The sequence below is a fragment of the Drechmeria coniospora genome, chromosome 01 (assembly GCF_001625195.1).
Source record: "Drechmeria coniospora strain ARSEF 6962 chromosome 01, whole genome shotgun sequence".
Taxonomy (NCBI): domain Eukaryota; kingdom Fungi; phylum Ascomycota; class Sordariomycetes; order Hypocreales; family Ophiocordycipitaceae; genus Drechmeria; species Drechmeria coniospora.
The window spans coordinates 7,710,662-7,734,535 of NC_054389.1; the positions used below are offsets into that span (position 1 = coordinate 7,710,662).

The 23,874-nt window shown below is 59.3% G+C and overlaps 6 protein-coding genes and 1 pseudogene across 6 annotated transcripts; 4 read left to right on the top strand and 3 right to left on the bottom strand.

The window, feature by feature from the left end:
* Positions 1-1,998: 1,998 nt before the first annotated feature.
* On the top strand, positions 1,999-2,307 carry DCS_02018 (uncharacterized protein; the record flags this gene model as incomplete). Its single annotated transcript, XM_040799349.1, has 1 exon — positions 1,999-2,307. One exon carries the CDS (start codon positions 1,999-2,001, stop codon positions 2,305-2,307), a length of 309 nt encoding a protein of 102 aa, XP_040660232.1.
* A 1,368-nt stretch (positions 2,308-3,675) lies between these two features.
* Positions 3,676-6,945, top strand: DCS_02019 (annotated as a pseudogene).
* A 3,639-nt stretch (positions 6,946-10,584) lies between these two features.
* DCS_02020 (uncharacterized protein) lies at positions 10,585-11,175 on the top strand (the record flags this gene model as incomplete). The annotated part of the gene is made up of 1 exon (XM_040799350.1): positions 10,585-11,175. One exon carries the CDS (start codon positions 10,585-10,587, stop codon positions 11,173-11,175), a length of 591 nt encoding a protein of 196 aa, XP_040660233.1.
* Positions 11,176-13,305: 2,130 nt separating this feature from the next.
* Positions 13,306-15,004, bottom strand: DCS_02021 (uncharacterized protein; the record flags this gene model as incomplete). Its single annotated transcript, XM_040799351.1, has 5 exons — positions 13,306-13,353; positions 13,408-13,786; positions 13,879-14,192; positions 14,266-14,821; positions 14,898-15,004. 5 exons carry the CDS (start codon positions 15,002-15,004, stop codon positions 13,306-13,308), a joined length of 1,404 nt encoding a protein of 467 aa, XP_040660234.1.
* Positions 15,005-18,723: 3,719 nt separating this feature from the next.
* Positions 18,724-19,803, bottom strand: DCS_02022 (uncharacterized protein; the record flags this gene model as incomplete). Its single annotated transcript, XM_040799352.1, has 3 exons — positions 18,724-18,965; positions 19,015-19,532; positions 19,625-19,803. 3 exons carry the CDS (start codon positions 19,801-19,803, stop codon positions 18,724-18,726), a joined length of 939 nt encoding a protein of 312 aa, XP_040660235.1.
* Positions 19,804-20,821: 1,018 nt separating this feature from the next.
* Positions 20,822-21,823, top strand: DCS_02023 (porphobilinogen deaminase; the record flags this gene model as incomplete). Its single annotated transcript, XM_040799353.1, has 1 exon — positions 20,822-21,823. One exon carries the CDS (start codon positions 20,822-20,824, stop codon positions 21,821-21,823), a length of 1,002 nt encoding a protein of 333 aa, XP_040660236.1.
* Positions 21,824-22,178: 355 nt separating this feature from the next.
* Positions 22,179-22,775, bottom strand: DCS_02024 (glycine cleavage system H protein; the record flags this gene model as incomplete). Its single annotated transcript, XM_040799354.1, has 2 exons — positions 22,179-22,579; positions 22,664-22,775. 2 exons carry the CDS (start codon positions 22,773-22,775, stop codon positions 22,179-22,181), a joined length of 513 nt encoding a protein of 170 aa, XP_040660237.1.
* Between the last annotated feature and the right edge of the window lie 1,099 nt (positions 22,776-23,874).

Here is a 23,874-nt window from a genome sequence, read left to right on the forward strand (position 1 = left end):
CACAGCCATAATTACAGCACAGCCATGTGCGGAGCAGTACAGCACTGCGCATGTATTGCTCGCATCTCCCTACTGTCTCCGTCTGATAGTAATTACGGAGCAATACAGCACAGTACATGTACGGAGCAATACGGTGCTGCACATTTACGGAGCGATACAGTGCAGAGCATGTACGGAGCAATACAAATACAGAATGCGCACCTGCATTTCCCTACCACAGGTAAGTACTAGGTACCTACCTAGTACCTACAGCAGTGCCGTCTCCATCTGCTGGTACAGAGCAATACAGCGCAGCCATACAGCGCAGCCATGTACGGAGCAGTACTGTACAGCACAACATATGTATTGCTCGCATCACCCTACCGTCTCTGATGGTAATTACGGAGCAATACAGTGCAGCGCATGTACGGAGCAATGCAGCGATGCAGGATGTGCACTTGCATTTCCCTTTTGGTACCTACAGCAGTACCGTCTGCATCTGCTAGTACAGAGCAATACAGCACAGCAATACAGCACATCCATGTACGGAACAGGACAGCACAGCACATGTATTGCTCGCATCTCCCTACAGTCTCTGATGGCAATTACGGAGCAATACAGTGCAGCACATGTACGGAGGAACCCAGCGGCTGCTGGTACGGAGCAATACAGCACGGTACATGTACGGAAGAATCCAGCACCCTCTCCATCTGCTGGTACGGAGCAACCCAGCACAGTCCATGTACGGAGCAACCCAGCACAGCACATGTACTTCATCCCCCTACCAGGTGCTCTCCATCTGCCGGTACGGAGCACAGCACAAGGACGGCACAACACAGCACGGCGCATGGACGGAGCAATGCAGTACAGCACCTGTGCTTAAGCGCATTCAACCGTCTTCGTCCGCTGGTACGTTGGAAGAATGACGCGCAGAGTAGTGCATGTGCATGCATTAATTACTGCATGTCCGCGTAGGCAGCGTGTCATTCCCTGGGGCCTCGGGACGTCACAGGGCTTGACGATGGCAGGCTGGCGCTCGCCCGGAGCGTACCTTTCGGGCAGGCGGTGGCGGCGGGGGAGCGGCAAGCCTGCGCCGAGTGACGGAACGGACGCACAGCCACAGGCACGGAGTGTCCAAGTACAGCCACGACCTACGGCAGACACGCGCGTAGGAGCGGTGCGCAAGTCATGGCAGCCAAGTCGCGCACAACTACATGTACGGAGCAGGTACGGAGCACTCGTAAAAGTGCATGGATGCGGTAGGTGTAATTACTTGATGCATCCGTAATTGCACCTAATAAGCACTCCGTACACCTGCCTGCCGAAGGAGACGTCTGTACGGAGAACGCTGAGCCACCCCCGCACGGAGGACGGGGTACATGCAACGGCACCGGCTCGGCCCAGGGACGCAGTAATTAATACCACCTAGGCACTACGGAGTACAGTAATTAATAGTAATACCTAATAGTAGGTACCCAGTAATAGTAGGCATCGGTGCCGACATATGGACGGGGTACCGGAGGGGCAACGGTACATGGACAAGTACTCGCATGTACAGCTACAGTGGGCCCAACCAATAATGAATTCTTACCGTACAACCGCTCCGTACTGTGCAGTAATACTCCGTACTTGCACCGGCGCAAGTCCTACGTGCTTACTGGCAAGATTACCTGCCACCGGCACGCCGCACATGGACAGTGCACCTATTCACAGCACCGAGCAATCAACACTCCCATGCACCCAACCCACGTACTTGGTTGCACTCTGTACCGTACGCCCAAGTACATGCACTCGGCACACCGACGTGGTTGTACGCCGACATGTAATCCGTACACCAACATCATGCCCACCGACCTGTAATCCGTACGCCAACGTCGTGCCCACCGACCTGTAATCTGTCGCATCATATAGCACCTACCAAGTCCCGGTCGACTGTGGCGCCCATTTATTGTGGCTGGTTTGGTGCGACATAATCCGTACACCAACATCGTTCCCACCAGACGTGATCCGTACGCCAACATGGTTGCCCACCGACATGCAATCCGCACACCAGCATGGCTGCCCACCGACATGCACTCCGACACCAACGCGGCCGTGCAACCTCCCCTGCAGGCACTTGCGTTCCCGCGCGGCGCCCTCGTGCGACGAAAGGGAGGCCAGATTCCGGCCGAGGGTCGCGTCGCGGCATCCAAGGGAGAGGCGGGCGGCCAATCATCGGCCGGGCCCTGGATGATGCGGGCGCACGTCGTCACAACCTGCGAGGACGCAGGCGCACGCGTGTCCCCGTCCCGCAGCGTCGACGCACAACACGCAGAGCGCACCGAGTAAACGAGGCCCCCCGTTGCAAGCGCCGCCCCTTGCCGGAGCAGCAGCAGCAGGTGGATGTGCCTGATTCCGCGTGCTGGTGGCTTCACTTGCTGCCGGCTGGCCGGCCAGTTCCCACGGAGCGGTTGCACATGCACCGACGGCACAGAACCACCCAGCGCCTACTGCTGCTGGTTGCAGGCATCACAGGTACTTGTTCCCAGCGCCCACGCCTACTGCTGTTCGTCGCAGGCATCACAGGTACCCGGCACCTACTGCTGTTCGTCGCAGGCATTGCAGGTACCCACACCTGCCGCTGTTCGTCGTAGGCATCGATTGCAGTTACCCACACCTGCTGCTGTTGGTTGTAGGCATTGCAGGTACCCAGCACCTACTGCCCCTGGTTGTAGCCATTGCAGGCACGTACCCAGGCATTGGCAGGTCCCGCACACGCATCCTCTCGTGCTCGACCCGCCCCGCGCCTCGCCGGTGCGTCGTCTCCTTTCAGCGTGTCCCGTGGCATCCGCCCGTCGAGGCAGGGGGGATGCGGGCAGGGAGAGGACGCAGCAGCCGGGGGGGGGGGAAGGGGACGCGGGCGGGGAGAGGGGACGCGGGCAGGGAGAGGTACGCCGAGGTGGAGTGGGTGTTTAGGTGCTGTACCTGTGCTCGTCGTAGGGTGTTCAAGCACTTACGCACTGTATTTGTGCTGGCGTAGGGGTGCGGCTGCTCAAGTGCTGTACCTTTCCTTTGCCCACCCATGTAATTATTCGGTAGGATGTATTCGGTAGGCGTGCTGGCAGGTCGTGAAATTCAACTTGCTTCATTATTACTGAGTACTGCGGCGTACATATGCTCACCTCCAAGTACGGACATGCTTGTGTAATTGCTGTAATTAATTAGTACTTGGGTGTATTTGGTCGACTCGCACGCACTGGCACGCAGATGGGAAATCCGCGTAGAGACTTGAAGATGTACGTACGTACTCCGCACATATCTGCGCATGTATATTGTGCTATACTTGGTTGTACTTTGGTGTGCAGGCAGGGTTGGGCGAGTGCATGTACAACCACGTACCTATTAATAATATTCCCTGGCGCCATCGGAAGCGCAGTGGGCGCCTTGGCATCTGTCGGTCGATCGTTGCAGGTTTCTCACCCTTGCAGGTACTTGTACATGCATTGCCGACGCCGCACTGCCCGTGTGCATGTACCTGCACTTGCGCACGTCGACACCGAGCGCTTCGCTACCTGCATCCTCTTGGGCGCCTCGTCCGCTCCCTCGCCACCGGTTCGTGTCTGGCACCTGCATGCACTCACTTGCACTCCCTACTACAGGTGGATACTACTAGTACTATGTACGGAGTAATTACTGCAGACGTACAACTCACTTACTATGTACATGCACCTGCTTGCACACCAACTTGTGCTCCGCGTGCTCTGTACTCTATACACCTCCATTCTTCGCGCGAGCGCTGTTCCTCGCCTGCCCATCAGCATCCCCTGCCTGCCCATCAGCATCCCCCGCCTGCCCGTCATCCCTCGCCTGCCCATCAGCATCATCGGCATCCCTCGCCTGCCACCAGCATCCCTCAGCTGCCCATCAGCATCCCTCACCAGCGAGCGACGCCGAGTCCAGCATGGCTCCCTCCCGCACGAGCACGTCGGCGACGCAGTCTGCCGGCTCGCTGGGAGCACCAAAAGTGCGAGCGCCGCGTCGACTGCCAATGCCGTAATGGCTGTGCGCGGTGGCCGTGGCCAAAAGGGCAAGCCCTGGTCCAGCCACGCTGGCATCGCTTGCATCGGTGCGCCGTTCCGCCGTGCTGTGCGCCTTGGTAAGTAGGTAGGTACGAGTACTATACAGGTACGGAGTACGGAGTACTTGGCACCTCTTCGCTCTGCTTACTGCATGCAGCACGCCATCTTGCGCCCACGCCGACACCTACACCTGCTCCTACACCTACTCCTGCACCTACTCCGCACCTATTCCTGCACTTGCTCCGGCCGCCCTGCCGTGCTCGCACTCCCTGCATGCACGCGAATGCCGTCGGCGGCGGCCAATCCAATGGCATCGTCGCATTCCTCCTCCCTCGAGAGCCGGCTCCTCTGCCCTTGGCGTCCCGTGCGAGGGGGGGATGGTGTGCGGCGCCCGCGCTGTGTGACGGCCCCGACGCGTCCTTTTCCTGCTCCACCGCACGCTCCGGCCAACCATGGCGGCGAGCCCTTGGCGGGCGGCGGTGCGTGCGCGGCGAGCGAGTCCACTGTAGAGTACTTGCACGCGCCGGGGCGCGCTGAGCGTCGAAACTCCACTGACCAGAACGCGTCCGCCTCGGCGACCCCTCGTCGTCTTGGTGGTCGGAGGCGCTAGCCGCTCGCCCATCCTTCACCGGCCAGGCGGCCTGTCTCACCCCCATCGCCTCGCCCTCGTCATTGGACTTCATCTGCCGCCCTGCCTGCGCTCTCGCGTGTCGCCGGCCGTCGTCGTCCTGCTCCGCCGCGCCCTGCTCTCTTATTACCCCGGCCGACGCCCCTCCCCGACCCAGCACCGCTCTGCCTCCTCCTCCTCGCCGTCTCGTCCCTGCCTCTCGCCGCCATTCTCGGACCAGCACTCATCGACACGCACAACCCACGGGGGAGGCGACGACGTCAAAACAAGTCAGCACAACAACGCGACACCCCACGGCACGCAAGGGATACCGGAGAAAAGGAACGCGAGGGTGATTCCATCGACAGCCATCGACGGCCATTGACGGCCATCAACAGTCATCGACAGTCATCGACAATCATCGACAGCCATCGCCTGTCGTCGCTCCACAGGCGACGAACCCGTCATCCCCGGCCAAGGCGTGCGTCGACGTCTGCCTCGCGTCCGTCCCGTCCATCCGTCGACCATGGCTGCCGTAACGCGCCAACCGTTTGCTCCCCTGCACGGAGCCCGACTCCACAACCTCACGAGCCTGAAGAACAGGCAGAACGGTGCGTTGCCCGCCTCCCCCGTGACGGCCGTCGTCGACGCTTTCGCATGTCCCGTCGGCCCGCGTCGCTGCCGTCGAGCATCGCACATCGCACGCTGCTCCGGTGGAGCCCCGCCTTGCTGACTCGCCACAGTCCTTCCTTCGGCCGGCAAACGCAAGGCTGACCTGCTCGACGCCGACGATGGCGAGAACCTCGACCCCTTGCTCTTCGCCAAGCGTGCCAAGGGTGGCGCGAGCTCGGCAACTCCTCCCAGGGACGGCGTGACGAAGCCTTTGGCCTCTGTCCTCGCGAAACCCGCCGTGACGCCCGCCGCCGACCGAGGCCCTCTCGCGAACCCGCTCAGGCCGTCGTCGACGCCCCGGCGCACCCTTCAGGCCAAGTCGCCCTCGGCGAGGCTCGGCGCGGGCATCGCAAAGTCGTCGCCCGTGCCGGCACCCGCCGGTCGTTCGCCCGGCCGCGGCGGGCGCTCGGGCATCCTCTCGAGTCGCAGGCGTGCCTACTCGCGCGTCGACCCGCCGGCCTTTCGCCTCGCCACCGCCGCCGCCGCCGCCCCCTTCTCCCTCGACGACGCGCTCAAGGGCACGCTGTCGAGCTACCGCGCGCGGCCGAGGGCGCGTGCCGACGTCGCCGCCCCGCCGAGCTGGTTCTTCGACATTCACGAGGACACGCCCGAGCAGGAGATGACCAACCTCCTGCAGCACGGCACCTGCGTCCTCGACATCTCGGCCGACGAGCGGGGCCGCGGCGGGGCGGGGCGCGACGCCGACGAGGGACGCGACAAGGAGAACACGCCTCCCTCGGGCGAGCCTCCCCGGGCCGAGGCCCGCCGCGGCCACGGACCGGCCGTCGACGACACCATGATGGCCGTCGACAAGAAGCGCGTGGCCCTCGGCGAGATGACGACGGCCGACTTTTACGCCGACGGCTGCGACGAGACCTCGGTCGTCCTCGTGCCCGCCGACGACGACGAACCGAGTCCCGCCCCGGCCCCGGCGCCCCGGGCCGACGAGGGCGAGCCCGTCGTCGCTGACGGCCCGTCCGAGGCAGCCGTCCTGCGGCCCGTCGACGGTACGGGCGAGAGCTTTGAGCTGTGGGAGAGCGGCAGCGTGCACGATGAGGCCCCGGCGGCGTCGACCGAGCCATGACGCGTCTCGTCCATGACCCGCCCACGGACGACGGCGGGACGAGCGACGACGGACGGCAGGACGAGCGACGACGGACGACGTGGCATCGTCGGTTCCCTACCGTGCGAGCTTGGTCCCTCCCCCGCCACGGCGTCTTGTTGGCTTCGGCTCACGAGACGGTCAGGGCGTCGCCGCCACTTGCGACGAATGACGCCCGACCGGCCGATGGCGCGAGCGCACATGCCGATGGACGAGAGTTGGCGACGCTGCTCGTGCCGAGGTCGGATGCCATCCTTCCTCAGCATGCCATCCTTGGCATGCCACGGAGCTCGCGTGCGCCGTTCCACCACGACGAGTCTTTCGCCGCCTTGCACGCCCTTTCGTTTCCGTGCCGACGCGAATCCACCAGGCATCACGACGTCGACCGGTTCCGTCGAGGGCCGAGAGTGCAAGGTGGCCCGACCCGCACGCGACGGCGCGCTGGCAGGAGAATCCACTCGACACGCACCGAGCATCGGCTGGGACGGCCGAGACGAGAGACGACGGGCACGACTGTGCTTGCGTGATTCTTGATTCTCAATGCCATGGGAATATGGCATCCGAAGGAGCCTTTGTTGATTTCTTGGAGCCTGTCGGACGCGTGCGTCGCCCGGGTGTTGAATATTCCGACGCCGGCAACAACCCCGATGCACGCCGTCTCAGCGGGGCCAGCCTGATGCCACGGCGCGTGACCCAATTCGACAGATGCGATATGCGGTACTTGGAGTCGCGGCAAACACGTCACCGCAGCCAAGTTCCTTCATCGGGCCGGCCCAGTGCCACGGCGTCTTGGCGATTGTCCCACGGGCGGTTTGAAATTTCATAAGCAGACTCTTGAATTGGCCGCGACGCCATGGGGATAATCACCGACACCGGGAACAGCGTGGCCCTGGGATAGTCACCGAGACACCGTGGTAGTAGAGTGGCCAAATACAAACGCCCACCGGCACCATTGGGGGACAAAGGGAGCTGCGGTTCGTGGCATGCCGGGTAAATCCGGACAGTGCTTGCTTCGGCCAGCGTCGCGCGAATCTATACGATCCAGGATGATCAACTCCTACACGCACCGACGCGTGCTTGGTTAACGCTCAACTTCTTGGTATCGCAGTCCATGGCGTGCCAGCAGCCCGCGGCAAACATGTGCATGACCACGTATGTGCATGTGTGTAAACTTGGACGAGTACAGTGCAGCACTCCGTAGGTGGAGGTCATGATGACTCTTTTTGTCTTCCCTGGGCATTTCCCGTACGTGCAGGTACTATAGTAATTGAGTACAGTAATTAAGTATCTGTACTTGGGCCGTGACAAGCTCCATGGGCATTTTCCGCACGTGCAAGTAGTAATGGAGTAATACAGTACTTGAGTATCTGTACTTGAGCCGTGGCAAGCTCCATGCACTTGGAACGTGTCCCGTATCCGAGGATACTCCGACACGAGCTCGCACTGCTCGTACCATCATCACATGCCGTCTTTTGCATCTAGCCTACACTTCTAGGCACTGGCCGTCGACGGCAAAACCATCACCTTGGCGAGAGCATCGAGTCGAATATCAAGCGATTTACGTCACCGTACTGGCAGCTGTATGCACATGCACATGCCCAAAGTTGGAAAAACGTATCCTGCGCCGGCATCGGCCGTTCATTTTGCAGCCCATTTTCCAATCCATTCCAACCCATCATCCAATCCATTTCCAACCCATCATCCAATCCATTTCCAATCCATTTCCAACCCATCATCCAATCCATTTCCAACCCATTATCCAACCCATTATCCAACCCATTATCCAACCCATTATCCAACCCATTATCCAACCCATTATCCAACCCATCATCCAACCCATCATCCAACCCATTATCCAGCCCATCATCCAATCCATTTCCAACCCATTATCCAACCCATCATCCCAAACTTAACCAAGGCGCAATTCTTCGCCGCCATCGCCTCTGCTGCCGTAATCGAAAAGGTGCATTTCCCGGAAGCCAAGAGTGCCCAAAGCTTCCGCACCCGACTCGAAAGAGGCAACACCACAGATCCCCCATGCCGCCGGGGCTATCCTCGAGACGCTCAATGATGCCCCGATTCCTATTGGAGGACGAGATGTCTCTCTTCTCGTTCGGGGAAGAGACAGCCGAGGTCGTGGCCGATGATTCAAATCCATGCCACAGCCGTTCGCTACCCTCCAGGAGCCTCCGAGGAATCAAGGAGTAGCTCTGGCTGCTGCCGGTGCTCGCGGTGGCGTCGGCGACTTCCTTGACGATCGCATCCTATTTGCCGAGCACGTCTTCCACATCTTTCGCATTACGCCAAGGCCAGGGCCGCCGTTGAAAGCGAAAAGGACGAATTCACAAATGTCGTGATCGAGATGATGATGCATTTCTTCGACGACCAGTGCCAAGACGGGCCAGACAAATCGAGCTCGATGGACGGTGCTTGTGCGAGAAACGATGGATGTGGCACCGGTGCGGACGGCTTGTCGATTTGCGCGAGTGTGCTCGACCAACCTTGGCCCGCGTGTGAGCCATTCCCATGCCACGGCGTCGAAAGAGTACGGAGCGTGCCATATTGCTCTGCGAGTGCTTGCCAAGCAGCTGAGGATGAGTATTTTCGTCCCCGCCCTGCGCATTTCCGGCACGCTCAAGTATTTGCCAATGCTTTTACTTGCAAGTACACGGCATTCCGTTCGGTGCACTTGCGCACGTGTTGCGGTCGGGGGACGAGGGAGCTGGGGTTTGTTGCGTGCCGAGTCCGTCGGAGCGGCAGGCCATCAAGGCCAATGGTCGACCTGAGGGTTCCCTTCATCTTGAATCCTCATCCCGCCGTGCATGCATCCAACGAGATGATTGCAACCTATGGCCGTTCGAAATCGCTCAGCAACAGAAACGCTGTAACGATGCCATCAGAGCACGGAGTACTATTACCACCTTTGGTGAGGAGGAATGTGCAGGTAGCTTCAATTTTCAGCACAGAGTGTGTGTAATTATAAGTTATATTATACAGTATAGTAACCAAGGCAGGTCGACGCGTGGGCAAGCGACCTAGGGGATCCAATAGGCGCGCGGGTACCCGTGCATCCAAGTATAATTACAAGAATATTATGTAAGCTCTCTATTTACTACTAAAAGCGTTGCGCGCACAACAATAATTCGCATTGCAAATACAGTATTCGGCATTACCTTTACTCTATACAATAACTATATACATTATATAGATATAAATACATCCATTCGATAATTATTTGACTGAGTATAATGCCTGCTGCTCCTTAGTATCTCTCTCACAAGCCATCCAAAGCTTGCCCATTCCTAGTCTACTTGAAAATGGTGTTCCTTGGCTACCTGGGCATCAAGACGATTATTCTCAAAGTCTTCCCAGTCTACATATGCCATCATCTCTTCTTTTGTCCATTCTCTTGAGTCTATTAGAGTCGTATAACTCTTGGTCATATACTTCCAGATAAGGCACTAATTATTTGCAGCATTATTATACCGTAACGGTAGCTGTTGCACCAAACTAGCCACCAAAAATGGGCGCCACAGTCAATATGGACTTAGTAGGTGCAATATACAACAGTAGCCCTATTGCCTTACGATACTTTTAGTTTGTCATTAGACGACTATTTAACTGCGTCTTATACCAGGCTTCTCTTGATACAACACATCTTTGATAGGTTGCCTCTGGGCTAATATACCGTATGGTACTAGCAGCAATAATAGAAGTAGTACCAGTACTAGCTGTAGCTATTGCTGCCGGAACCGGTACTGTTATTGCTGCTAGTACTGGTACTGTACTTGTTCCAATAGCTCTGTAAATCGAAGAGGGCATGACTTTGAGCCCATTGTATGACCTAGTGTATGGCATTTACTGCGTTTTGGTTATGCTCTTGGCTGTGTTGCTGCTTCAATTACTTCAAATACACTAGGCTCGCGTCTAGTACTAGATTGCGGGTTGGTTGAATTTATAGCTATTCGATCAATATGTTGACTAGGCTCGAGTAATTCCTGAGGATTGTCATTACGGCAAAGGCGCCACTGTGTATGGAATTCACAAGTAAAGCTATAAAACCCCTCGGCTGCACCCGGGCTTTTGGCCGGAGAAGACGTGTCCTCCAACGCATACGTCGTCCGACACAAACAGGCAGCCCGCCGCTTTCCAAACCATCCTCTGACATGAAGTTGACCAAGGCCCTCTTCTTCGCCACCGTCACCTCGGCCGGCATCATCGACAAGCTGGAGTTCCCAGAGGCCAAGCTTGCCATGGTTAACATTTCGTCGGCAGTGCAAAGCTTCCGTGCGCAAGTCGAAAGCGGCAATGACGACGCCCTCCCCGGTGCCGCCAACGCCGTCCTCCAGACGATCCACGGCAGCCTTCTCGCCGTGACGAGGGAAATCGTCACCTTCAAGGAAGAGACGGCCAGGGTCATGGCCGCCGACTTGCAATCCCTACCGCAGCAGTTCGCCAGCCTCCAGGGCCCTCTCAGGAACAAAAGATCGTCTCTCGCCCGTGCCAACGCTTGCGGCAGTGTTTGCGAATTTCTCGACGATTGCGCCCGACTCACCGCCGCCTTCTTCCGCTCCCTGGCTTGGAGGATGCCGGAGGATAATTCCAAGGCCAGGGTGGCGGCCGAAAGCCACCAGGGTGAATTTATCAAGGTCATGGACGGGCTGAAGGCGGATTTCGTCCAGAGCCTGTGCTTGGATGTGGCACTTCCGTGGAGCTGGCTGTCGAATTCTACCGATCGCTACCTGTACATATTATAATAGTCGAGCGGCTAAAGTTTGCGTCCAGCCGCCACATCCGACGAGCACGGTGCCGAAAGCTCGGATGGAAGAGGCGGTTGGATGAATGCCTTGCACTCGTGCTCGTCCACCCAAAGACATGGCAGCGATGGACGGCGACGAGCTTCTGTCGACGGATGCCTCGGGTGCCTCCTCTGGGCAGGAGGACGAGGAAAGCATTGGATTCGGACGGTCGAGCGACGCTCCTCGCATCGGCTGGGACGGCCGAGACAATGGACACGACTGTGCTTGCGTGATTATTGATTCTCGATGCGATAACATCCAAAGGAGCCTCGATTTCTTGGCCGACGAGCGCGCCGGACAATTATCGGCCCGCATGTGAAGCATTCCCGCCGTCACGGTGCCGCGTCATCGCCGTAGTCGTACTTTCGTGCAGCGACTTGCCGAGCACGTACCGGTATATCGCATGGCAGGCGTACGACGAACGAGGCTGGCATACAGTACTTACTCGTACCTTTACATGCACCTGGGTATTACGTACGTGATCCTTTACATACATCTGGGTATTACGTACTTGCACTTGCTTGTACGGGCCATATGTCGGAGCACGGAGTATGTGATACTCCGAACGAACTTGGCACCAGGTGATGATGAGTGTTTTTCTCCCTGCCCTGCGAATCTCCAGTGTGTACACGTACTTGCGTGGTTGTTGGTCGCAGGTGTGTCGTCGTATCGTCCAACGATTTGCTGTCGGTGGCAAGAGGGAGCTGGGCTTTGTTGCGTGTCCAGCGCAAGATGGAAAGTAAGTACTCCAACTCTCACTGCTCCATACTATAATGCCATACTTGTATAGATAATAGTAATTACTCGTCGTATCTGCACCTACATGCAAGTACGGCGTGCTTCCACTCAACTCCTTGGCGCTGGCGGTCCACTGCAAAAAATCAAAGGGCAGCTCTGGCCGCTGCTGGTGCTTGCGGCAGCGTCCGCGACTTCCTTGACGATTGCAACCGACTTACCAATTTATCTTTAACATTACTGCTTGGAGTATGCTGGCGGAGAACTCCAAGGCCAGGGCAGCTACCGAAAGCTATAGAGCCGAATTCATCAAGGTGATGAACAAACTCATGACGGATTTCCTCGAGGACGAGTGCCAAGATGGGCCAGACAAGTGGACCTGGATGCCCGATGCCGCCGATTGCTACCCGCTGTAAGCACCCCTTTCTGCACCCAGGGAGCTCTCCTGGCTGGCATGGTCTCTTCCTTCCATCCGTCCCGTGCCTGGACTCGCAATCCATGCTCCCAGCATCATGTCTCCCGACAGCAGGCCCCCTGCCGCTGCCTACACCTCGGATGGCAAAGGTGGTTGAAGTCGTCTCGTCCTCTTCTTGCGCTTGTCCACCCAAAGCTGCCATGGCAATGGACGGACGAAGCGACGAGGAAGAGCATCTCTCGACGGATGCCCTTGGACCAAGAAGGCATAGGATCCGACATACCCGTAAACCGGATCTTCGGTAGGAAAAATAAATGAAACAAAACCTCGCAAGCTCCTTCTCTCGTGCCCACGATACTAGCCGTTCCCTGACGAGGCTGCTTTGCACCTTTTTGGGAATGCTTGATATTCACGATACTTGGCTGTGCGAATTGGATTTGCTCGGGGCGTCGTCGCTCCCTGGACCGCATTCATGTACTTGGACCTATTTATACAAGGGTGCCTCTTGCACAAGCAAGTACAGGTACTTGCACGCCAGCGATGGAGTGTCCAAGACGCTAGATATGAATACCGGCTGAAGGAAAATCGGATGAGTAAGCAAGTACAATCGTAAGTTCTCGGTACCTAGTAATCATGATTTCGTGCTACGGAGAATACGGAGTACTTGTACATGTTGGTACCTATACAAGCACAGCCCTTGTGCGAGCACATGTACATGCATGCACTCCGTTCTTGTACGAGTGCTTGCAGCACAGTGCCAGATTTCTGTACTTACTCTGTACGCCGTAGTTGGCACCACTAAATTACTCGGTACATAGTAATTTGGAACAGGGACTCAACACATCCGCCATCAACAGAATGTACTGCACAGTGCGTGTATGGAGTACAGTACAAGTACTTGGGCAGGCACTGTCTTAGCAGTCTACTGTACCATGTACTTACTGTACGTACTGCATGTACTGTACAGTACTTGCCTGGCTGTGAAGCTACTTGTATTAGTCACAGCATCCTCATCCGAATTTTAGCCGAAAAATGCTTACTGCAAAGGCCCTTGTCGTCACGACGCCCTGCAACCTTTCAAGCCATGATCCAACATGAAGTGTGCCGGCGCCCTTTTCTTCGCCGCCGTCGCCTCTGCTGGTACGGCCGATGGGCGGGATTTCCCGGAAGCCGTCGTCGTGCGTGCTATTTCGTCGACGCTGCAAAGCTTCCGCAGCCAGATTGAACACAGCGACAGCCTGGCTCTCGCCAACAATTCCACCTTGGCCCTCGCCGATTCCGCCGAGGTCGTCCTGCAGACGCTTCGACGAGGCTTGTTCACCGTCGCGATAACGGCCGTCCCCCTTGAGGAGGAAGCGGCGAGGGTCGCGGCCGACGGCTTGCCATCCGTACCGCGTCTGTTCGCCTCCCTCCAGGGTCCTCTGAGGAACAAAAGGGCGGCTCTGGCGGCCGCGGGAGCCTGCGGTGGCATCCGCGACTTCCTCGACGATTGCACCCGACTCGCGACGGACATGTTCCGCTCGCTCGCTTGGAGGATGCCTAGGGTCGTTCTAGGGCGGCCGTCGAGAGCTGCCACGACGAACTTGACAAGGTCATGAAGGAGCTGATGGCGGATTTCCTCGACGACAAGTGCCACGATGGGCCGCCGGCCCGGTGGCGCTGGATGCCCGACGTCGCCGATGGCCACCTGCTCGAGATGCACGCCGAGGGCTGACGCTTGCGTCGAGCCGCCGCATCCGACGGTCCTCTGCCTGCGTGGTAGATGGTCGGGGTGGTGGAGGCATGGCGTCGTGGTCGCGCTCCTCGACCGAAAGGCACAGTAGCCCTGGACGGACGAGGCGACGAGGAAGAGAGCTTTCCTCGATGGGTCCCTCGGCCACGTGCCCACGGCAGCGTACCGGCAGGGAAGGCGATCGATGGCTACGGCCGCCACGGTCGAGCGACGTAGGCGATCCGATGGTCACGGCTGCAACGGTCGAGCTATGTTGCCTGCCTTTGTTCGGAGCGAAGCTGGTGGCGATCCGATATCCACGGCTGCAACGGTCGAGCGACGTTGCTTGCCTTTCTTCAGAGCGAAGCTGGAGGCGACCCGACACCAACGGCCGCAACGATTGAGCGACGTGGCTTGCCTTTCTTCGGAGCGAAGCTGGAGGCGACCCGACACCAACGGCCACAACGATTGAGCGATGTGGCTTGCCTTTCTTCGGAGCGAAGCTGGAGGCGATGCCGAGTCGTGAGCGCGCACAGTCGGCACCTACGACGGCAGCATTAAGAGCGCCGAGCAAGACCTGTTGAGCAGAGTACCCTTCGTCGGCGGATGAGCGTCGGAAAAGGGCAACTACAGCACGAGTTCCGATAGGGGAGCGCCAGGACACCGACGCCTGCCGCAGGCCAAGGACGCTGCGTCGTGCCAGCCGCCCACCACGAGGTACCCGCAGCCGCGAGCGCCTGGACCTGCGTGCCGTTAGCGCGGCGGTACAAGTACTTGCCCAAGCGCCGAGGCTGACTACTAACAGTACAGTTGGCGTACCTCACACAGTGCGTGTGCTGCGCATCTCCAGCACGCCAGCGGCGCATGTGCCAGTACAAGCGAGTACGGATCGCCATACCTAACGTCGGCGCGGTCGGGTCTGCCATCTGTTACGTGCCGAGTACAGCAAGGTACTTGTACTTGCGTCGTCGGATCCCAAACGTCACTAGGATCCTCCGACTGTCTTCAAGCACTCCGCACTTGCAACTTTACTTACTCGTGCTCGCACCCAACTTCTTGCTGCGAAACCTCAACACCTTCTCACGCCGCGACCATGGTGCGGATGGAACGACAGCATGCACGGCGTCGCGAGTCGGATCCGCGCCTGAACCCAGCGTCGATGCGTCGGCCGCCCTGTCGATGAGCTTTCGCCTTACGATTCCAGCGAGAGCCCTGCCAGCAGTCCACCGCTCATCTCGAACCTTTGAAAAGAGGAGGCGGCTCCGTAAGTATTCGGGTTAATATTCGCAACCTTGTAAAGCGGAGACGACGTTAAGTATTCGGGTTAATAATCGCAACCTTGTAAAGTGGAGGTGGCGTAAGTTTTCGGGTGAATAATCGCCACTTTATCAACAGGAGATGGCTTCGGTCCCTGCAGCGAATGCTTCGCCGTTTCGAACCAACGAGGCCTGGCCGGATGAGGAGGGTCGAAGCGACGGCCGAGGAGACGACGAGATACCGTTGCGCTGCACGTTCAAGATGCTGGCAATGTGGAGACGGCACGCGAAGCTGCGGCAGGCAACCTTGGGTTCCTCTTCCGCAAGTATTAGTTGAAATTGTAGATGTAGTCGCCAAGACGGAGGCTCCCCATGGTCGTCCCCGCCGTGCCTGTGCTTCCGACCATTATGACTTGGCGATGGCTCGCGAGCACCGAGACGAACGGCATGCCCACAAGCCGCATGCACGTCCGGTTGTTCAAAACTCGTGCACGCATGCGGTCAATCTGTCACGGTCATCCGCCATCGTCGGCAGGCATGCAATAATTTGCGAGTCGCCGCTGGCCGCCGGTGCATCATTTCCTCCGAGAAACGACGTTTTAGCATACTCACATTCACGAGGCTTTGGCCCGGGCCAGCCGAGCCTCGTCGATCGGTCATGTATGGACGAGAGTTCGTCCGGGCCTAGAAGGCACCGCTGCCGACGAAACGTAACGCCGCCACGTGGTGAGAAGTTCAAGTTACCCCATCGCCGGCGTCCGGGGAAGGCTGCCGTGGCCAATGAGCTGGCGGTAACCGGTTGGGCCATACCAAGCAAGCTTTAGGTTTGGTCTTGTCCGTCGCCTTCGGAATGGGGACCTGGGGCAACTTGATGCACGGGCCGGGAGACGCGGCCAACGCCGAATGTTCGGACGAGCCAGATTCGACGAGGTGGCGGGAGAGGTTGTAGGTTGTTCGGTGGTGGGTTGGTGAGTGGTGGGAGAGGAGAGTAACCAAGGCAGTGGCACTACAGGGTAGGCGGGTGAGGGGTCAAGGCGAGCCGTATGCACACTGTACGTACGTACAGTACGGTTCTTGCAACTCATTACATGTCCATCACGTGCCATTCATTCTCTGCTTGCATATAATAAGTAATAATTCATTATTGTAATACAACCAAACGTCACTTGCAGCCTTGCTCGGCATCCGCTTCATCATCGCCACGGACGGCCACTGCAGAAGCGGCTGCTCCAACCGTCGCGTCCGCGTGGCAAACGCAGCATGGTCGCTTCGCCTTTGCCCGCCGAAAGACACCGATGGGCTCCAGACGAGGCGTCCATCGTGGCCCGGCGTGCAGTCGTGACCGTGGCCATGCTCTCGTCCTTGGAGCGAGACGGCCATGACCACGCACGTCGGTCGTGGCACGGGTGGTCGGTCGGTGCTTGGCCGAGGCGTGAGAGCAGCTTCCACCCACCGAGAACCATCAGCACAGAACGGGGCGGCAGCACGCACGGGAGCGGTAGGAAGGAACCGTCCGGTCCATCTCGTCGTGTCGAGGCGACGGCCGGTTCGATGGAGCGTCGAGAGCCACGGTCGTCGAGTCTGGCGATGAGGGCGGCAAAGGTACGTGCTCCGGCGGCAACGTGTGCATGCACGTCGAGGTATGCGTCGTCGTGACGTCGTCACCGTCTCACTTGCTCGCGGCAGGAGTTTCACCTCGATGCAAGTACGTTGCAAAGGCACTTGAATGGTAACAGCGTAATGCCTGTACTTGGTGTAGGAAAAGACTCGTACGTGCAGTGCAGTTGTGGTGGTTGTAAGAATGCAGTTGTAGGTCGTCAACTTGGAACACGCGTGCGAGTCGTCACCGTCATGCACGTGTGCTTGGCAGGTGTAAGCACTTGCATGCACATGTACCTGTAGTCCAAGCTGTCCAGCACAGTTGTTGATTACCCAGAGGATGGGGCCCCGGAGGGATCACGAACATGGCCGCCGCGGCGAGGGTGAGCTTGATGGTGGCGACGATGATGACGAGAGGCGATTCGGCAGCCCCTGAGCCCACAGAGCTTATCGTTGCCGCCGCGGCGAGGGTGAGCTTGATGGGATGAGCTTGATGGGATGAGCTTGAAGGGATGAGCTTGATGGTGGTGACGATGACGGGAGGCGATTCGGCAGCCCCGGAGCCCACCGAGCTGATCGTGGCCGCCGACGGCACGGAGTAATAATTAATACGGCAGCATCAAGCGTTGCGTACTGGCACGGAGCGGTGGTCGGGGACGAGGTAGGTTTAAGTGTACTTGCATGCGTAGCGATTGTGCGGCACGGTTGCGGCGCGGATATTCCCACTGTACGGTTAGGTGCCGTTACCACGCCGCGCCGAGCACCTCGGGCGTGCACCGCCTGTACTTGCAGCGCATGAACAGGCGCTCCGTGGTGACTGAGTACCGACACAACCACCACCGAGGCGATGGTCGGCGTGGCACCTACAGCACATGCACTCCCTACAAAGGCACCACGAGCACCACGAGCACCAAGTAGCCGTACCGCCGGGAACAGTGCGAAGAGAGGGCCCCGCGAGGTCAGCATGGTGAGCCAACGCCCGTACCTGTACCTGTACTCTGTACTCGGTACCGAGTCGGCACTCCGTAATACTCTGTACACCTACGAGCATCACGTACGATACTCGGTATTGTCCATGCTTGCTTGGGTCAACGCAGACAAACCAAACTCTGCATCGACACTGCACCTACAGCACTTACGACCACGGTACGCCTGCGTTTCTCATTCCGCACCCACCACGTTTCCGGCATGCTTGACCATGGCCATCGTCACACGCTTCACCACGGCGCCGACGCCGTAAATATCGAGTCGCCCGAAGAGCATCAGCTGGATGTCGGTGCCGGCCCAGGCGGAGTTCCCGGTCGTTCGTGAGCAAGTCCGCCTTGACGGTCGGTCGGCCATGAAGGCGGCCGTCCTGGCAAAGCCGGCTTGGAAGCTTCGGCCGTAAACGTTTGCCCGACGAAGCCAGCCCTTGCAATGGCACGGGCATGTGGGATTGGGGGAGCGGACCGGAAATGACCGTCGGATGCGGCGAAGCGTCTGCCATCAGGTCTGGTCTCCGTCACCGCATGGACGAGGAGAAAGAAAAATTCAATGATGCGTCGGGAACCGAGTTTGGTGCAAATGTATGATGAAACCACATCTCCTAGCGGCTGCGCGTCCTTGATGACAATCGTGACGTGACGAGCACATGGATTGCTCGCTCGCCGACTCGTCCGAGCGCCCTCGACTCCTCGACGGCACGCATCTGCCTTGCGGACAAGCCTCCGTCCGCCGGCCGCCTGCCTCGGTCCGTCCTCGCGGGCTTCCCCGGACAGAGGTTGACGAGCGACGCTCTCCGACGTCGCGCGCTACTTGCAGGCGCCCGCGTGGCAGGGCGTCGCGCAGCGGCCACGATAATCCGGCGGCTCCACGAGACACTCGTCGCAGCCGCACAGCAGGTGCAGCCGATCACCGGCCCGCTGGTCGGCGTTGTCGCAGAGGCAGAGGTAGAGCGCCGTCTCGACGTCGCTGCCGGGCGCACCGTTGGAGCAGACGGCACCAGCCGTCTTGCAGTAGGCGTCCGAGAGCTGCTTCGGGTTCCACGGGGTTCCTGCTCCGGTCAGCCCGTCGTCGGCCGCGGCGGCGTTCCGTCGACGTACTCATGCCCAGCAGGACGGAGGCGCAGTAGGTGTAGCCGCACTCGCAGCTGGGACGACCGGTCGGGGCGCCCGAGACGGCCGGCGGCGCGGGAGGGGCCGGCCGGCTCACCTTGGCCGCCGCGGTCGAGGCGACGGGCGGCAAGGGGGGAGGCGGCGGGAGCGACGTCGGCGGATGGACCGGAGGATGGACGACGGCCGCGGCCACGCTCGCGAGGACGACGAGGAGAAGAAGAGGGAAGCCGATGGCCATTTTCGAGCGGAACACGTCTCGTCTGCGATGCGATGATGTCCTGCCGAGAGTACGTCTGGTCCGAGCGTGAGCGTTGGGGCTCGCGAGGAGCAAGCCGCCAGCGGCCTCTGTTTTATATTCGGCCGCGCCCTGCCTCGGCGGAGCAAACACGTCCGAGGCAACGGGCGAGAGAGGCGCTAACAGGACCAAGCCGCGCACGCAGGGGGGCCACTCACCGTCCCGTCGTGCCGGAGGGCGTGAAACGGACGGCCGCGGCGACAGGCAAACACTGCAGATCAGCAGCCGAAGCGAGCACCGTCCGACGCACGGAGGACCAAGGGACGAGGGCAGCACGGGGACAAGCCGGAGGGACAGACAAACGAGGAGTTCGGCACGACGGGCGAATGACGGATGCCATAAACGTGACGAATCGCATCTGCTCGCCACGGCGGCGAGAAGCGAGGTCGTTGCTCGACGCAGATGTCGGACGGCGAGGACTTTGACGGCACTTGGTCGAACGGCGAGGAGAAAAGGATAAGACTTGGCCGGATCGCAGGCATGACGATGGACGGCAATTGCATGTAGCAAGTATGATATAAGTATGCAATTATGGAGTACTGTACGGACATGTAAGTAAGCAAGTACATGCAAGGAAGTGAATAATTCTTGATGGGAGTTGATATCTACATGCATTTACATGTAGTTGCACATGCATTTAGTTGTAGGTGTAATTATAGCTTGGAGTACAGAGTACTTACATGTACTTGGCACGTGAGACACTTGTTTGTACATGTACTGTATTACAAGTACTGTACAGTATTAGTTGTAATTGGCTGTACTTGCGTGCTCCGTGCAAGTACTCACTTACCCAAGTACAGTATCTCCTTTCCGGGGCTCGTGTTTTGCTGCAGTTCCCGCTGCGAAACCAGGTACAAGTACGGGAGTGCATGCACTTGTACGGTATATGTAGGTACTGGGTACCTATGGAGGAGCCGTGAGAATTCACGACGCTACGGTACAATACAGTGCAAGTACTGCACTGAGCTGGACCAACAATGAACAATGCCACCACCAAGTATTGACTACTCCGTACAGTAACGGATCCTCTCCATGCACAGAGTACACCTGCATGTACGATACTCTATTGAGTACTTTTACATGTTACCTATCCAAGTACTCTGTACATGCGAGTTATTGGTTCTTGTACACTACTCCGTCTCCGTCGCCGGAGTTGTACAGTACAGTTCTCATACTCAGATTCGAACTGTACGGAATACTCACATTCGCATAGGATTTTTACGCATATTCGCACAGTAAAAATCTCGAATTTGTACTGTATAAATACTCACATTCGCACAGTAGCAATACCCACATCCGTACAGTATTATTAATGCCCACATCCTTAAGTACAGTATTAATACTCACATCCGTACAGTACTTGGGCCCTGCACTCAGGTACAGCAAGCACTCGGCGGCACGCACGTTGACTTTCTCACCCTCCATCATTTTCTTCCTCCTCGCCCGCTCCCCGTCTCTCGCCTCCATCGGCTCGCCAGCTGTCGCCTGCGTTCCACGGCCATGGCGGACTCGGAAGCGACGGTGATGCGCGTCGGCACGCGCAAGTCGCCGCTCGCCCTCGCGCAGACGGAGATTGTCGTGGCCTCGCTGCAGGCGCTGTTCCCGACCTGGTCGTTCCCCGTCCACAGCATGACGACGACGGGCGACCGCGACCAGAACACGGCGCTGTACAACTTTGGCGGCAAGGGCCTGTGGACCTCGCAGCTCGAGGAGAGGCTCGTCGGCGGCGAGCTGGACATGGTGGTTCACTCGCTCAAGGACATGCCCACGACGCTGCCCGAAGGCTGCGTCCTCGGCGCCGTCACGAGGCGAGAGGACGCGCGCGACACGCTCGTCATCAAAAAATCACTGGCCGAGCGGCACGGCTGGAAGGGCCTCGAGGACCTGCCGCCGGGGAGCGTCATCGGCACCAGCAGCGTGCGTCGAATCGCCCAGCTCGCCCGACGGTACCCCGCCCTGCGCTTCAAGGACGTCCGCGGCAACCTGCAAACGCGGCTCGGCAAGCTCGAGACCGACGAGGAGATGACGGCAATCGTGCTCGCGGCGGCGGGCCTGCATCGAATCCACCTGCGAAGCCACATCTCGCAGTACCTCGACATGGACGGCGGCGGCATCCTGCACGCCGTCGGCCAGGGCGCCCTGGGCATCGAGTGCCGCGCCGGCGACGAGCGGGTGCTGCGGGTGCTGCGGCGGCTCGAGCACGGGCCGACGGCGCTGGCCTGCGCCGTCGAGAGGAGCCTCATGCGCGCGCTCGAGGGCGGCTGCAGCGTGCCCATCGGCGTCGAGACGAAGTGGCTCGACGACGGCAGGCTGCGGCTCCGCGCCACCGTCGTCTCGGCCGCCGGCACCGAGGGCGTCGACGCCGAGGTGACCGAGGACATCAGCACGGCCGAGGCGGCCGAGGAGCTCGGCAGACGGGTGGCGTCGGAGCTCGTGAGACGAGGGGCCGACAAGATTCTCGACGCCATCAACGCGAAGCGGCCAGCCGAGGCGTCTTCGTAGGCCCCGGAACCTCGGGGTGCCCCCCCCCGTCGCTACGGCAAACACCATGCAGACACCATGCGGACACCATGCAGACACCATGCAGACACCATGCAGACGGAGCCAAGCCTCGCGGGACGGCGCCCGGATCGCGGTAGCCAACGGTGCCGTCCAGTCTCCCTCTCGGATCGAGAGGCGTCGACGACCCGCCGTGGTAGGGTTCTCTGTCGTAGGAATTTATAACCTTCGCCGCTAGCTACAACTGCACCCCACGCCGTGCCCGAGATGTCAAGGTCGATTTTAGAAACAGACGTAGCCGAGCGTCCCCCTTCCGGCGTGCGTGGCACGGAAAACTTTTCGCCCGAGACGTCGTCCGTCACTCCTCGACGAATGCCTTGTAGGCGGCCGCGTCCATGAGGGCGTCGACCTGCTTGGCGCCCTCCTCGTCGACCTCGACGCGGACGATCCAGCCGCCGCCGTGCGAGTCGTCCTCGGGCACCTGGTTGATGGTCGCCGGCTTCTCCTCGAGCAGGTTGTTGGCGGCGACGACGCGGCAGCGGACGGGTGCGTTGATGTCGCTCGCGCTCTTGACCGACTCGACGGCACCGATGGCGTCGCCCTGGTCGACAAAGTCGGAGGCAGGCACCTCGGGCAGCTCGACGTAGACGACGTCGCCGAGCTGCTCGGCCGCGTACTCGGAGATGCCGACGACGGCCGTCTTGCCGTCGGCCGAGAGGTCGACCCACTCGTGGTCCTTTGTGTATCTCTTGACGAGGCCTGCGCCGCGTCAGCAGCCGCGCACGGCGAGGATCGAATCGACGAGCGAGCGAGGTTCGGCGGGCGCGAGCTCCGCGGACGTACTCATCCTCGAGCTCGTAAAGGCACGAGAGGGCGGCGCGGCGCGGGCGGCGGCGACGAGCCGCATGGCGGGCCGGGCGGCGGCGCGCAGCGAGGAGCAGACGACGGATGCCATGGCGTCTGCGAGGGGCGTCTCTGGAGAGGAGGGTCGTCGGCGGCGTCGAAGGCGTGAAGCGGGAGGATTTTCGAGACGAGGTGGGAGGTGAGTGAGAGGGACGAGGTGGGCGGCCGAGATTTGCCGCGTTGGCTCATGCTCCCGGTGCCCGCACGCAGGTAAGCGCAGTACGTTTCCTCGCCACAACTGGTACCTTGCCGCTCGTACCTGGTACTTGCGAGTGCACGGAGTGCGAGCACGAGTAAATGTACAGGAACATGTGCAAGTACAGGTACGGAGCAATTGCGGAGCACGGCACACCCACATCCTCCCCATGGCGCACTCCGGCGGTCTCGCAACCAGGGGCGGCGAAGAGGCGACCCTGGCCAGCCGGAGCTTCTTGCTTCACGAGCAATCATCGGTGACATGGAGTGCGGGCCAATGGGAAGGGATTTCGACTCGGCAGCACCACTCGCACTGGATCGGTGCGGCACAGCCAGGGGAAGCATGACTCTGTGCTCGAGTGCACGTACGCCTGGAAGCTAGTTACTGAAGCATGTACTTACTGTACGGAGTGCTGTAATTTTTAGGTACTTACACATACAGTGAGTGCACCTAGTACGGAGGACTTGTAATTAGTACTAACCTAGTAATTACTGCAGGACATACGTGGGCTGTACGGAGTACTGTAGCTCACATTCACTCTACGACGCCGTGCTTACCACCTACTAGGTACTAGGTACGGAGTACTAGGTCTTACTGTACACGTACAGTGAGTGCACCTAAGTACCTAGTACATAGTATAGTACGGAGGACTTGTACTGCAGTACTTACGTGCTAGGTTGGTGTACTTGGTCAACTCCGTACCTGTAATTGGTACCTGGCACCTAAGTAAGTACTGCACAGTACGCAGGCTACATAGCCGCACATGCACTTGTGCTGTCGGCAGTCCTCCGTACGGATTGCACCGTAGCCACTCCTCACCACCATGCCTCCCATGCCTATGCAGAGGAAAAACCTGTACGAATCATTCCCACAACCTAGGATTTACCGCGAGCAGGCGTTGCGCGTACCGTACCCGTGGGTGACGGCAGCACCGGGACGAGAAGTCGTCGAAAAA